Here is a 14,972-nt window from a genome sequence, read left to right on the forward strand (position 1 = left end):
TTAAGAGGTCGCTTTATATACAGGCTATTTTATAAATTAGGAGCAGTTTTTATTTTAAATCTATGTTTTACAAATGAATTTTTATTTTGGAGAATTTATATGTCTTAGTAATCTTTTAGTTAAAAAATGATGTTTTTATATTAAAAAACGCTGCAGCGCTGATTTGACAAAAATTAACTTTTTTGAAAGAAAATTATATATTTTCTGCTTTAATTTTGAAGCAAAGTAAGAGCTATTATAAGAAGAAAATATTTTATACGTAGGATTCTTTTCTTGTGAAAATATTTCTGAAATCATGTTTTGTAAACAACTTAAATGGCGAAATTTACTGCTTTGCTTACGTGTGAGGCAGGAAATTTATATCTGGGCATTCTCTTCCCAATATTCGTGGTTGAGACAATTTCTTTAAGAATTCTGAGACTACCTTTATCTTGCACTATATTGAAGACTTTTGAACTCCTCTTTTTTGAAAAATTTTTGGCTTTTTGCGTGGTGTCAGAGGGAAGCAAGTAAGAAAACATATTCCTTTACAGGATTACAAATCTCGCGCCAGAGTTGGTAAAAGCAAAAATACTCTAATCAGAGTGAAAGAAGTTGGCGTGGAGATATAAAGGAATAACCAAATAAGGAAATAGAAAAGTGGAAGTGAAAAAGGGTATTCGGAGATTTTTGTCGTTTAGGCATACAGACAACTTATTGGAAGGAAGCGAAAGAAGCAACCGATAATCAAATAGTCACTAATCAACCCTCAGCTTTTTCGTCTTACTTACGAAGAAGTGGCCATTCTTCAGGGAGTGAAAACCCAATATGATCTGATGATTGATTTCTGTGATTTGTCCGAGTAAAACATATCAACGTACGAAGTAACGCAAAGCTATCAAACTAACTCCTTCCATTGAAGGAAACGCAGTTGATACCAGTATCCTCAAGTCGAAAGAGCCCGCTGGCGTTACTGAAAAGGAAGATGATCTGATGAAGATAACTAACGAACGGAATATGTGTTTTTTTAATTTATTTAAAAGTTTAAACTCAAGATTTTCTAGAACTCTAGTACGCAATATAGGATATTCGTTGGACGGGGTTAAGAAAGGATTGTCATACAAAATCCAATAATAATGATAAAAAAATAATTAAAAGACAAAATCAACAAAATAGGTAATCATTAAAAATTTTTAGAAAAAAACGTAAATAATATACCTTATTATTACTTTTATTTTTAACTTCCAATCTAGAATCCAACCGAATCCTATTATGGTCGTATTCTGTTTGTAGTAAAAATTGAGAAGACTTCTTCATGAACTAATAAATAAAATAAATTTTTTAAATAAGATTTATTTCCATATAAATAAAAAAGTTGAGCTACCTAAAAAGTTTGATTCAAATTTTAAAAATTTTGCACCTCTTTTACACTCGGGATTAAGAAATTTAAACGGCAGGTTTGTGAAGTCTTTAACATTGTCGATCTTTTTTTCGGTTCCTTTGTTATTGTATAAAGCTCTCGCGTCTTTGAATCTTCGGTATTTCTGATATTAAAGAAGTTCCGTAGAGCTAAATTCTGCGTGAAAATTCATTCAAACTTCATTCTTTCTCCATGAAAATGCTTTTTATAATCCATTGAGGTTTTTTTACTATTCATTAAGAAACAGCACAAGAAGGTTTAATCAAAAAATTTGTATAAATTTGCACTTTAATTTTACAGAAATTTTATGATCTTGCTCGCAAATATTTCAAGACCAAAATTCGTCCTTACATTTTCTGTATTCTTTACTGAAGAATGTGACATAAGGTCAGGAAAAAAACACCGACTAATACATGATTTCACATTGAATTTCTTCTTCGTTGATTTAATATTTATATTTTATACAATACACGATATAGTCTGACGTAATAAAATATATTATTATACGGCATATATATTATATGGCAATATACATTAACTTCATTTTTCTTTGAGTTAAGAATTTCTAGCTGTATATTGAAAATACCATCGATAAGCATCAAAAGAAATTATTTATTTTTCTTTATATAAGATATTGAATTATACCAAAAATTTATTATAGAATTTCCTTTGTTATGATGCGATGTGCAAAATTTTATTATTATTTTTATATTGAGAAATTCTCAAACAAAAATTGTACTCAGCAAAAACCGAACAAAAAAAAATTAACAAAGAGATTTGAATAAGTAGTAAATTTCACACACAAAAAAAAAACTGAAAAAGAATTACAAAACTCTATACGATTAGCAATAAACTTTATTTCAAATTTAAGCAAATGAACCTACAAGAGAATCTACAAGTGCTCGGTTTACATTCGAAACATTTGAAAAATTAACTGAAGTTATTTGAGCCCCGTTGATAACTTGCAAGAGCGCCGCAATAGCTTCAAGTAAAACTTGGGTTGTAACTTCCGAGGAAGAACTCAAAGAACTGCTACTACTAACTTGGGCCCCGACGGATGAGAGAAGATTCAAGAAGGTTGGAACACTGAGGGAACCTCCAGATGAAGAAATCGCAGAAGCAATGGAGTTGGCTAAACTACTCACCCTGGCAGTGGCAGCAGAGGAGCCTAAGCCTGAAGAAGAAACAATAGGAGCTAAAGCAGTTTGAAGGCTCGTGGGCAACGATTGACTAAGGGTGGCAAAAGGCCCGCCGACCGAAGCACCACCGACATTAAGGCCAGTGGAAATAGAATTGGGACCAGCTGCAATAGGACTAAAGGCGCCATAAGAAGGAGAACTGACGCGACTACCAATTGAAAGAGCGGAATTTGATAGAGCACTGGCAAAGGAGGAGGCAAGGGAACCTGCATTGGCCGCGTTCAAAACGCCCTGACCGGCTAAGAATTGCCCAACTGCATTGGAAACGACATTAGCGTACGTGCTGGAACTGGCTCCAACGCCGACTGAAGAGACAGCTTGAGATAAGGCAGCACCGAGGCCTGGAGCGTTGCCGATACCGAGAGTGTTAGCTACGTTGAAGCCTAATTGATAAGCAACGTTGCCGAGAGCTGAGAGGGAATTGGCCGAAGAGAAGGCACTGGAGAAAGAACTTGAGGCTGCAAGGGAAGCAGAGGATGCTTGTGCGAATGAAGAGGCACTTGCTTGCGAGGCAGCGCTGCTTGCGGACTGGCTTGCGGCTTGACTTCCGGAGGCGGATGTGGTGGTGGTGGTGGAAGAGCTCTGTGCCCCTGATCGGGCAGCACTCTGGCTGGCGCTCTGCGACGCCGCTCGACTGAATGCCGAGGCCGCTGCTTGACTCTGGGATGCTGATTGCGCAGCTGCAGAGGATGCGACGGATGCTGCGGATGCTGAGAGAGCACTGGCAAAGGAGGAGGCAAGGGAACCTGCATTGGCCGCGTTCAAAACGCCCTGACCGGCTAAGAATTGTCCAACTGCATTGGAAACGACATTAGCGTACGTGCTGGAACTGGCTCCAACGCCGACTGAAGAGACAGCTTGAGATAAGGCAGCACCGAGGCCTGGAGCGTTGCCGATACCGAGAGTGTTAGCTACGTTGAAGCCTAATTGATAAGCAACGTTGCCGAGAGCTGAGAGGGAATTGGCCGAAGAGAAGGCACTGGAGAAAGAACTTGAGGCTGCAAGGGAAGCAGAGGATGCTTGTGCGAATGAAGAGGCACTTGCTTGCGAGGCAGCGCTGCTTGCGGACTGGCTTGCGGCTTGACTTCCGGAGGCGGATGTGGTGGTGGTGGTGGAAGAGCTCTGTGCACCTGATCGGGCAGCACTCTGGCTGGCGCTCTGCGACGCCGCTCGACTGAATGCCGAGGCCGCTGCTTGACTCTGGGATGCTGATTGCGCAGCTGCAGAGGATGCGACGGATGCTGCGGATGCTGAGAGAGCACTGGCAAAGGAGGAGGCAAGGGAACCTGCATTGGCCGCGTTCAAAACGCCCTGACCGGCTAAGAATTGTCCAACTGCATTGGAAACGACATTAGCGTACGTGCTGGAACTGGCTCCAACGCCGACTGAAGAGACAGCTTGAGATAAGGCAGCACCGAGGCCTGGAGCGTTGCCGATACCGAGAGTGTTAGCTACGTTGAAGCCTAATTGATAAGCAACGTTGCCGAGAGCTGAGAGGGAATTGGCCGAAGAGAAGGCACTGGAGAAAGAACTTGAGGCTGCAAGGGAAGCAGAGGATGCTTGTGCGAATGAAGAGGCACTTGCTTGCGAGGCAGCGCTGCTTGCGGACTGGCTTGCGGCTTGACTTCCGGAGGCGGATGTGGTGGTGGTGGTGGAAGAGCTCTGTGCACCTGATCGGGCAGCACTCTGGCTGGCGCTCTGCGACGCCGCTCGACTGAATGCCGAGGCCGCTGCTTGACTCTGGGATGCTGATTGCGCAGCTGCAGAGGATGCGACGGATGCTGCGGATGCTGAGAGAGCACTGGCAAAGGAGGAGGCAAGGGAACCTGCATTGGCCGCGTTCAAAACGCCCTGACCGGCTAAGAATTGTCCAACTGCATTGGAAACGACATTAGCGTACGTGCTGGAACTGGCTCCAACGCCGACTGAAGAGACAGCTTGAGATAAGGCAGCACCGAGGCCTGGAGCGTTGCCGATACCGAGAGTGTTAGCTACGTTGAAGCCTAATTGATAAGCAACGTTGCCGAGAGCTGAGAGGGAATTGGCCGAAGAGAAGGCACTGGAGAAAGAACTTGAGGCTGCAAGGGAAGCAGAGGATGCTTGTGCGAATGAAGAGGCACTTGCTTGCGAGGCAGCGCTGCTTGCGGACTGGCTTGCGGCTTGACTTCCGGAGGCGGATGTGGTGGTGGTGGTGGAAGAGCTCTGTGCCCCTGATCGGGCAGCACTCTGGCTGGCGCTCTGCGACGCCGCTCGACTGAATGCCGAGGCCGCTGCTTGACTCTGGGATGCTGATTGCGCAGCTGCAGAGGATGCGACGGATGCTGCGGATGCTGAGAGAGCACTGGCAAAGGAGGAGGCAAGGGAACCTGCATTGGCCGCGTTCAAAACGCCCTGACCGGCTAAGAATTGTCCAACTGCATTGGAAACGACATTAGCGTACGTGCTGGAACTGGCTCCAACGCCGACTGAAGAGACAGCTTGAGATAAGGCAGCACCGAGGCCTGGAGCGTTGCCGATACCGAGAGTGTTAGCTACGTTGAAGCCTAATTGATAAGCAACGTTGCCGAGAGCTGAGAGGGAATTGGCCGAAGAGAAGGCACTGGAGAAAGAACTTGAGGCTGCAAGGGAAGCAGAGGATGCTTGTGCGAATGAAGAGGCACTTGCTTGCGAGGCAGCGCTGCTTGCGGACTGGCTTGCGGCTTGACTTCCGGAGGCGGATGTGGTGGTGGTGGTGGAAGAGCTCTGTGCACCTGATCGGGCAGCACTCTGGCTGGCGCTCTGCGACGCCGCTCGACTGAATGCCGAGGCCGCTGCTTGACTCTGGGATGCTGATTGCGCAGCTGCAGAGGATGCGACGGATGCTGCGGATGCTGAGAGAGCACTGGCAAAGGAGGAGGCAAGGGAACCTGCATTGGCCGCGTTCAAAACGCCCTGACCGGCTAAGAATTGTCCAACTGCATTGGAAACGACATTAGCGTACGTGCTGGAACTGGCTCCAACGCCGACTGAAGAGACAGCTTGAGATAAGGCAGCACCGAGGCCTGGAGCGTTGCCGATACCGAGAGTGTTAGCTACGTTGAAGCCTAATTGATAAGCAACGTTGCCGAGAGCTGAGAGGGAATTGGCCGAAGAGAAGGCACTGGAGAAAGAACTTGAGGCTGCAAGGGAAGCAGAGGATGCTTGTGCGAATGAAGAGGCACTTGCTTGCGAGGCAGCGCTGCTTGCGGACTGGCTTGCGGCTTGACTTCCGGAGGCGGATGTGGTGGTGGTGGTGGAAGAGCTCTGTGCACCTGATCGGGCAGCACTCTGGCTGGCGCTCTGCGACGCCGCTCGACTGAATGCCGAGGCCGCTGCTTGACTCTGGGATGCTGATTGCGCAGCTGCAGAGGATGCGACGGATGCTGCGGATGCTGAGAGAGCACTGGCAAAGGAGGAGGCAAGGGAACCTGCATTGGCCGCGTTCAAAACGCCCTGACCGGCTAAGAATTGTCCAACTGCATTGGAAACGACATTAGCGTACGTGCTGGAACTGGCTCCAACGCCGACTGAAGAGACAGCTTGAGATAAGGCAGCACCGAGGCCTGGAGCGTTGCCGATACCGAGAGTGTTAGCTACGTTGAAGCCTAATTGATAAGCAACGTTGCCGAGAGCTGAGAGGGAATTGGCCGAAGAGAAGGCACTGGAGAAAGAACTTGAGGCTGCAAGGGAAGCAGAGGATGCTTGTGCGAATGAAGAGGCACTTGCTTGCGAGGCAGCGCTGCTTGCGGACTGGCTTGCGGCTTGACTTCCGGAGGCGGATGTGGTGGTGGTGGTGGAAGAGCTCTGTGCCCCTGATCGGGCAGCACTCTGGCTGGCGCTCTGCGACGCCGCTCGACTGAATGCCGAGGCCGCTGCTTGACTCTGGGATGCTGATTGCGCAGCTGCAGAGGATGCGACGGATGCTGCGGATGTTGAGAGAGCACTGGCAAAGGAGGAGGCAAGGGAACCTGCATTGGCCGCGTTCAAAACGCCCTGGCCGGCTAAGAATTGTCCAACTGCATTGGAAACGACATTAGCGTACGTGCTGGAACTGGCTCCAACGCCGACTGAAGAGACAGCTTGAGATAAGGCAGCACCGAGGCCTGGAGCGTTGCCGATACCGAGAGTGTTAGCTACGTTGAAGCCTAATTGATAAGCAACGTTGCCGAGAGCTGAGAGGGAATTGGCCGAAGAGAAGGCACTGGAGAAAGAACTTGAGGCTGCAAGGGAAGCAGAGGATGCTTGTGCGAATGAAGAGGCACTTGCTTGCGAGGCAGCGCTGCTTGCGGACTGGCTTGCGGCTTGACTTCCGGAGGCGGATGTGGTGGTGGTGGTGGAAGAGCTCTGTGCACCTGATCGGGCAGCACTCTGGCTGGCGCTCTGCGACGCCGCTCGACTGAATGCCGAGGCCGCTGCTTGACTCTGGGATGCTGATTGCGCAGCTGCAGAGGATGCGACGGATGCTGCGGATGCTGAGAGAGCACTGGCAAAGGAGGAGGCAAGGGAACCTGCATTGGCCGCGTTCAAAACGCCCTGACCGGCTAAGAATTGTCCAACTGCATTGGAAACGACATTAGCGTACGTGCTGGAACTGGCTCCAACGCCGACTGAAGAGACAGCTTGAGATAAGGCAGCACCGAGGCCTGGAGCGTTGCCGATACCGAGAGTGTTAGCTACGTTGAAGCCTAATTGATAAGCAACGTTGCCGAGAGCTGAGAGGGAATTGGCCGAAGAGAAGGCACTGGAGAAAGAACTTGAGGCTGCAAGGGAAGCAGAGGATGCTTGTGCGAATGAAGAGGCACTTGCTTGCGAGGCAGCGCTGCTTGCGGACTGGCTTGCGGCTTGACTTCCGGAGGCGGATGTGGTGGTGGTGGTGGAAGAGCTCTGTGCACCTGATCGGGCAGCACTCTGGCTGGCGCTCTGCGACGCCGCTCGACTGAATGCCGAGGCCGCTGCTTGACTCTGGGATGCTGATTGCGCAGCTGCAGAGGATGCGACGGATGCTGCGGATGCTGAGAGAGCACTGGCAAAGGAGGAGGCAAGGGAACCTGCATTGGCCGCGTTCAAAACGCCCTGACCGGCTAAGAATTGTCCAACTGCATTGGAAACGACATTAGCGTACGTGCTGGAACTGGCTCCAACGCCGACTGAAGAGACAGCTTGAGATAAGGCAGCACCGAGGCCTGGAGCGTTGCCGATACCGAGAGTGTTAGCTACGTTGAAGCCTAATTGATAAGCAACGTTGCCGAGAGCTGAGAGGGAATTGGCCGAAGAGAAGGCACTGGAGAAAGAACTTGAGGCTGCAAGGGAAGCAGAGGATGCTTGTGCGAATGAAGAGGCACTTGCTTGCGAGGCAGCGCTGCTTGCGGACTGGCTTGCGGCTTGACTTCCGGAGGCGGATGTGGTGGTGGTGGTGGAAGAGCTCTGTGCACCTGATCGGGCAGCACTCTGGCTGGCGCTCTGCGACGCCGCTCGACTGAATGCCGAGGCCGCTGCTTGACTCTGGGATGCTGATTGCGCAGCTGCAGAGGATGCGACGGATGCTGCGGATGCTGAGAGAGCACTGGCAAAGGAGGAGGCAAGGGAACCTGCATTGGCCGCGTTCAAAACGCCCTGACCGGCTAAGAATTGTCCAACTGCATTGGAAACGACATTAGCGTACGTGCTGGAACTGGCTCCAACGCCGACTGAAGAGACAGCTTGAGATAAGGCAGCACCGAGGCCTGGAGCGTTGCCGATACCGAGAGTGTTAGCTACGTTGAAGCCTAATTGATAAGCAACGTTGCCGAGAGCTGAGAGGGAATTGGCCGAAGAGAAGGCACTGGAGAAAGAACTTGAGGCTGCAAGGGAAGCAGAGGATGCTTGTGCGAATGAAGAGGCACTTGCTTGCGAGGCAGCGCTGCTTGCGGACTGGCTTGCGGCTTGACTTCCGGAGGCGGATGTGGTGGTGGTGGTGGAAGAGCTCTGTGCCCCTGATCGGGCAGCACTCTGGCTGGCGCTCTGCGACGCCGCTCGACTGAATGCCGAGGCCGCTGCTTGACTCTGGGATGCTGATTGCGCAGCTGCAGAGGATGCGACGGATGCTGCGGATGCTGAGAGAGCACTGGCAAAGGAGGAGGCAAGGGAACCTGCATTGGCCGCGTTCAAAACGCCCTGACCGGCTAAGAATTGTCCAACTGCATTGGAAACGACATTAGCGTACGTGCTGGAACTGGCTCCAACGCCGACTGAAGAGACAGCTTGAGATAAGGCAGCACCGAGGCCTGGAGCGTTGCCGATACCGAGAGTGTTAGCTACGTTGAAGCCTAATTGATAAGCAACGTTGCCGAGAGCTGAGAGGGAATTGGCCGAAGAGAAGGCACTGGAGAAAGAACTTGAGGCTGCAAGGGAAGCAGAGGATGCTTGTGCGAATGAAGAGGCACTTGCTTGCGAGGCAGCGCTGCTTGCGGACTGGCTTGCGGCTTGACTTCCGGAGGCGGATGTGGTGGTGGTGGTGGAAGAGCTCTGTGCACCTGATCGGGCAGCACTCTGGCTGGCGCTCTGCGACGCCGCTCGACTGAATGCCGAGGCCGCTGCTTGACTCTGGGATGCTGATTGCGCAGCTGCAGAGGATGCGACGGATGCTGCGGATGCTGAGAGAGCACTGGCAAAGGAGGAGGCAAGGGAACCTGCATTGGCCGCGTTCAAAACGCCCTGACCGGCTAAGAATTGTCCAACTGCATTGGAAACGACATTAGCGTACGTGCTGGAACTGGCTCCAACGCCGACTGAAGAGACAGCTTGAGATAAGGCAGCACCGAGGCCTGGAGCGTTGCCGATACCGAGAGTGTTAGCTACGTTGAAGCCTAATTGATAAGCAACGTTGCCGAGAGCTGAGAGGGAATTGGCCGAAGAGAAGGCACTGGAGAAAGAACTTGAGGCTGCAAGGGAAGCAGAGGATGCTTGTGCGAATGAAGAGGCACTTGCTTGCGAGGCAGCGCTGCTTGCGGACTGGCTTGCGGCTTGACTTCCGGAGGCGGATGTGGTGGTGGTGGTGGAAGAGCTCTGTGCACCTGATCGGGCAGCACTCTGGCTGGCGCTCTGCGACGCCGCTCGACTGAATGCCGAGGCCGCTGCTTGACTCTGGGATGCTGATTGCGCAGCTGCAGAGGATGCGACGGATGCTGCGGATGCTGAGAGAGCACTGGCAAAGGAGGAGGCAAGGGAACCTGCATTGGCCGCGTTCAAAACGCCCTGACCGGCTAAGAATTGTCCAACTGCATTGGAAACGACATTAGCGTACGTGCTGGAACTGGCTCCAACGCCGACTGAAGAGACAGCTTGAGATAAGGCAGCACCGAGGCCTGGAGCGTTGCCGATACCGAGAGTGTTAGCTACGTTGAAGCCTAATTGATAAGCAACGTTGCCGAGAGCTGAGAGGGAATTGGCCGAAGAGAAGGCACTGGAGAAAGAACTTGAGGCTGCAAGGGAAGCAGAGGATGCTTGTGCGAATGAAGAGGCACTTGCTTGCGAGGCAGCGCTGCTTGCGGACTGGCTTGCGGCTTGACTTCCGGAGGCGGATGTGGTGGTGGTGGTGGAAGAGCTCTGTGCCCCTGATCGGGCAGCACTCTGGCTGGCGCTCTGCGACGCCGCTCGACTGAATGCCGAGGCCGCTGCTTGACTCTGGGATGCTGATTGCGCAGCTGCAGAGGATGCGACGGATGCTGCGGATGCTGAGAGAGCACTGGCAAAGGAGGAGGCAAGGGAACCTGCATTGGCCGCGTTCAAAACGCCCTGACCGGCTAAGAATTGTCCAACTGCATTGGAAACGACATTAGCGTACGTGCTGGAACTGGCTCCAACGCCGACTGAAGAGACAGCTTGAGATAAGGCAGCACCGAGGCCTGGAGCGTTGCCGATACCGAGAGTGTTAGCTACGTTGAAGCCTAATTGATAAGCAACGTTGCCGAGAGCTGAGAGGGAATTGGCCGAAGAGAAGGCACTGGAGAAAGAACTTGAGGCTGCAAGGGAAGCAGAGGATGCTTGTGCGAATGAAGAGGCACTTGCTTGCGAGGCAGCGCTGCTTGCGGACTGGCTTGCGGCTTGACTTCCGGAGGCGGATGTGGTGGTGGTGGTGGAAGAGCTCTGTGCACCTGATCGGGCAGCACTCTGGCTGGCGCTCTGCGACGCCGCTCGACTGAATGCCGAGGCCGCTGCTTGACTCTGGGATGCTGATTGCGCAGCTGCAGAGGATGCGACGGATGCTGCGGATGCTGAGAGAGCACTGGCAAAGGAGGAGGCAAGGGAACCTGCATTGGCCGCGTTCAAAACGCCCTGACCGGCTAAGAATTGTCCAACTGCATTGGAAACGACATTAGCGTACGTGCTGGAACTGGCTCCAACGCCGACTGAAGAGACAGCTTGAGATAAGGCAGCACCGAGGCCTGGAGCGTTGCCGATACCGAGAGTGTTAGCTACGTTGAAGCCTAATTGATAAGCAACGTTGCCGAGAGCTGAGAGGGAATTGGCCGAAGAGAAGGCACTGGAGAAAGAACTTGAGGCTGCAAGGGAAGCAGAGGATGCTTGTGCGAATGAAGAGGCACTTGCTTGCGAGGCAGCGCTGCTTGCGGACTGGCTTGCGGCTTGACTTCCGGAGGCGGATGTGGTGGTGGTGGTGGAAGAGCTCTGTGCACCTGATCGGGCAGCACTCTGGCTGGCGCTCTGCGACGCCGCTCGACTGAATGCCGAGGCCGCTGCTTGACTCTGGGATGCTGATTGCGCAGCTGCAGAGGATGCGACGGATGCTGCGGATGCTGAGAGAGCACTGGCAAAGGAGGAGGCAAGGGAACCTGCATTGGCCGCGTTCAAAACGCCCTGACCGGCTAAGAATTGTCCAACTGCATTGGAAACGACATTAGCGTACGTGCTGGAACTGGCTCCAACGCCGACTGAAGAGACAGCTTGAGATAAGGCAGCACCGAGGCCTGGAGCGTTGCCGATACCGAGAGTGTTAGCTACGTTGAAGCCTAATTGATAAGCAACGTTGCCGAGAGCTGAGAGGGAATTGGCCGAAGAGAAGGCACTGGAGAAAGAACTTGAGGCTGCAAGGGAAGCAGAGGATGCTTGTGCGAATGAAGAGGCACTTGCTTGCGAGGCAGCGCTGCTTGCGGACTGGCTTGCGGCTTGACTTCCGGAGGCGGATGTGGTGGTGGTGGTGGAAGAGCTCTGTGCACCTGATCGGGCAGCACTCTGGCTGGCGCTCTGCGACGCCGCTCGACTGAATGCCGAGGCCGCTGCTTGACTCTGGGATGCTGATTGCGCAGCTGCAGAGGATGCGACGGATGCTGCGGATGCTGAGAGAGCACTGGCAAAGGAGGAGGCAAGGGAACCTGCATTGGCCGCGTTCAAAACGCCCTGACCGGCTAAGAATTGTCCAACTGCATTGGAAACGACATTAGCGTACGTGCTGGAACTGGCTCCAACGCCGACTGAAGAGACAGCTTGAGATAAGGCAGCACCGAGGCCTGGAGCGTTGCCGATACCGAGAGTGTTAGCTACGTTGAAGCCTAATTGATAAGCAACGTTGCCGAGAGCTGAGAGGGAATTGGCCGAAGAGAAGGCACTGGAGAAAGAACTTGAGGCTGCAAGGGAAGCAGAGGATGCTTGTGCGAATGAAGAGGCACTTGCTTGCGAGGCAGCGCTGCTTGCGGACTGGCTTGCGGCTTGACTTCCGGAGGCGGATGTGGTGGTGGTGGTGGAAGAGCTCTGTGCACCTGATCGGGCAGCACTCTGGCTGGCGCTCTGCGACGCCGCTCGACTGAATGCCGAGGCCGCTGCTTGACTCTGGGATGCTGATTGCGCAGCTGCAGAGGATGCGACGGATGCTGCGGATGCTGAGAGAGCACTGGCAAAGGAGGAGGCAAGGGAACCTGCATTGGCCGCGTTCAAAACGCCCTGACCGGCTAAGAATTGTCCAACTGCATTGGAAACGACATTAGCGTACGTGCTGGAACTGGCTCCAACGCCGACTGAAGAGACAGCTTGAGATAAGGCAGCACCGAGGCCTGGAGCGTTGCCGATACCGAGAGTGTTAGCTACGTTGAAGCCTAATTGATAAGCAACGTTGCCGAGAGCTGAGAGGGAATTGGCCGAAGAGAAGGCACTGGAGAAAGAACTTGAGGCTGCAAGGGAAGCAGAGGATGCTTGTGCGAATGAAGAGGCACTTGCTTGCGAGGCAGCGCTGCTTGCGGACTGGCTTGCGGCGTTAGAGAATCCTCCACTAGCTCCACTTCTTCCTGACACTGAAGGTATCCCTGCTGAGGAAATTATATTTACATCTGCATTCTGGGAAAGCACTGAAATGAGAGATTGAATTCTGGACACAAATGCTGGATTGTCCGATCCAGTAGTTTGGATAAAACAGTCGGAGAGGATTCCTGTTAGTTCAGACAGCTGATTGCTGTAATTGCTTTTTGCCGACTCTGCAATGAGCAGATCTGTCAGAGAAGATGCAAGTGCTGTACTTAAAGCCTGGGCTCTGGCCGATGCTGTGGCGCCAGTGTTGCTTGAAACGGCATTGAGTATCACCTGGGCAAGGGCATCCAAGTCTTGTTGTTCTTGAGTAGGAAATGCGGGAGAATTTCCGATTCCAAATGTGAGACACTGAAGGAAGCCGCTGGCCAAATTTGGATTGCTGAAGACTGAGGGAACGGCTGTAACTGCAACTGATTGTGACGACACTGCTCCTAAAAGGCATAAGAGGAACGCTACTGTAGTGAACCACATCATAGTTGCTTGATTGAAAGGGTTCCTCACTGTGACTTTCCTCTCTTCTTCGTCGGCTTTTATACTGATTTTGTGACCATTGGCAAAGATGCTCCACCTGTTCTTGAATATTGCTTTACACCTGTTTTGAAAAGAATCTTTTGTAAAAGATGTTATTGCAACTGTTGCTTGTGAAATTTGTGTTTCATCTTATTTACTCAGGTTTCAATCGATTGTCACTTCCTTGCTTTTATGGACTATTCTAATAGCTCTTTTATTTTAATCATGCCATAAAGTTTCTTGTTATTATAGTGAATTTCCTCAAACAGAAAATAAATGAATCTATTCTCTTTAGGATAAAAATTGGACAAACTGTTGTTAAAAGTTTTCCATTCCTTATTGATTATTTTATTGCTAGTTATTGGATAATTCATTTTTAAGTTTTGAATGCGATGAATATGTACAAATGTCGTTTTTTTAAATATTTTGCCAATGCATTACAGAATGAATTTTAATCGAGTTGTAACGTTTCTTTGATTTTTCCTTATTGGAATAATTTTCAAAGTCAATTTCTAATGAATATATGAACATACCTATGCAAAATTTATTTAATCGACATTGTTTAATAAAAGTTTTTAAATCTCTTATTGCAAATAACGCATTTTAATATTTGTTGTGCATTTTAATATACTGACCGCTTTCATTACATAAAATAATGTGGCGTATTTTTAAACTATTTTTGTTCTATAATTTGTTTTCTTTAGAAATAAATAAATAACATGAATTACTCACCATGTCCCTTAGATACACGAGGAACTTCCAAAAGCACCAGTTTTCTTTTGGATATACTTTTAATTTTTGGTGTAAGAAATTTTAGAGAACTTGATTCTAATTGTAGTCAAAATATTTTCATTCCAAAATGAAAATCAGTTAATTAATATCAATACTAACAGTTTGAGAACTTCAATACAATTTAATGAACAAAATTAAATATAGTTATTTGAAAAATTAAACAGGCGAGGTAAGGAAAATTAATTGAATCAGCAGTAGTCGTTTTTTACGACCAGTTGATTCGCCTGGAATAATGGCTACATTTAATTCCAGTTAAGTCGTTAAAATGTATTTTCATGTCTATGATTCTGCCTAATTGTCAGAAATGATAGCCGTATTTTAATTGCCTCACAGATGTTCTCTTCATTATGCACGTAAACATGAATTTTTTTCGTGACTGAAGACATAAATGTTTGATTCATCTACCTTCTACAATCCTTCTTTATTGTTTTGGAGGCATTAATAACTCCATTTGTCTCTTCTATCTATCTCCATCTCATCATCTCTATATCTTCCATCTGTCTCCATCTCATATGACAGATGATGAAAATATATATGATACGTCAGATGATGAAGAACAAATAGCTTTACCATGCGTAGATACGGTTTTATCCATCATTACTCAGACTAAATCCAAAATTAACCCTTATCGTGGCAAGATTGCTTTTTTGAAGAAAAGCAACAAAAAAAAATGTATATAGGTAGCTTCTTTACAGATAATTATGACAGATAAACTATTATTTTTATTTTTGAAGTATAAATAAACGTCTAGAAATGTCATG

The 14,972-nt window shown here is 49.6% G+C and overlaps 1 protein-coding gene across 1 annotated transcript; it reads right to left on the bottom strand.

Annotated features, from left to right (window-relative positions):
• Positions 1–2,241: 2,241 nt before the first annotated feature.
• LOC129962054 (pneumococcal serine-rich repeat protein-like) lies at positions 2,242–13,409 on the bottom strand. Its single transcript, XM_056075767.1, has one exon. The coding sequence runs from the start codon at positions 13,381–13,383 to the stop codon at positions 2,266–2,268; it is 11,118 nt and encodes a 3,705-aa protein (XP_055931742.1). The 5' UTR covers positions 13,384–13,409; the 3' UTR covers positions 2,242–2,265.
• Positions 13,410–14,972: the final 1,563 nt, after the last annotated feature.

Source organism: Argiope bruennichi, chromosome 1, assembly GCF_947563725.1.
Source record: "Argiope bruennichi chromosome 1, qqArgBrue1.1, whole genome shotgun sequence".
Taxonomy (NCBI): domain Eukaryota; kingdom Metazoa; phylum Arthropoda; class Arachnida; order Araneae; family Araneidae; genus Argiope; species Argiope bruennichi.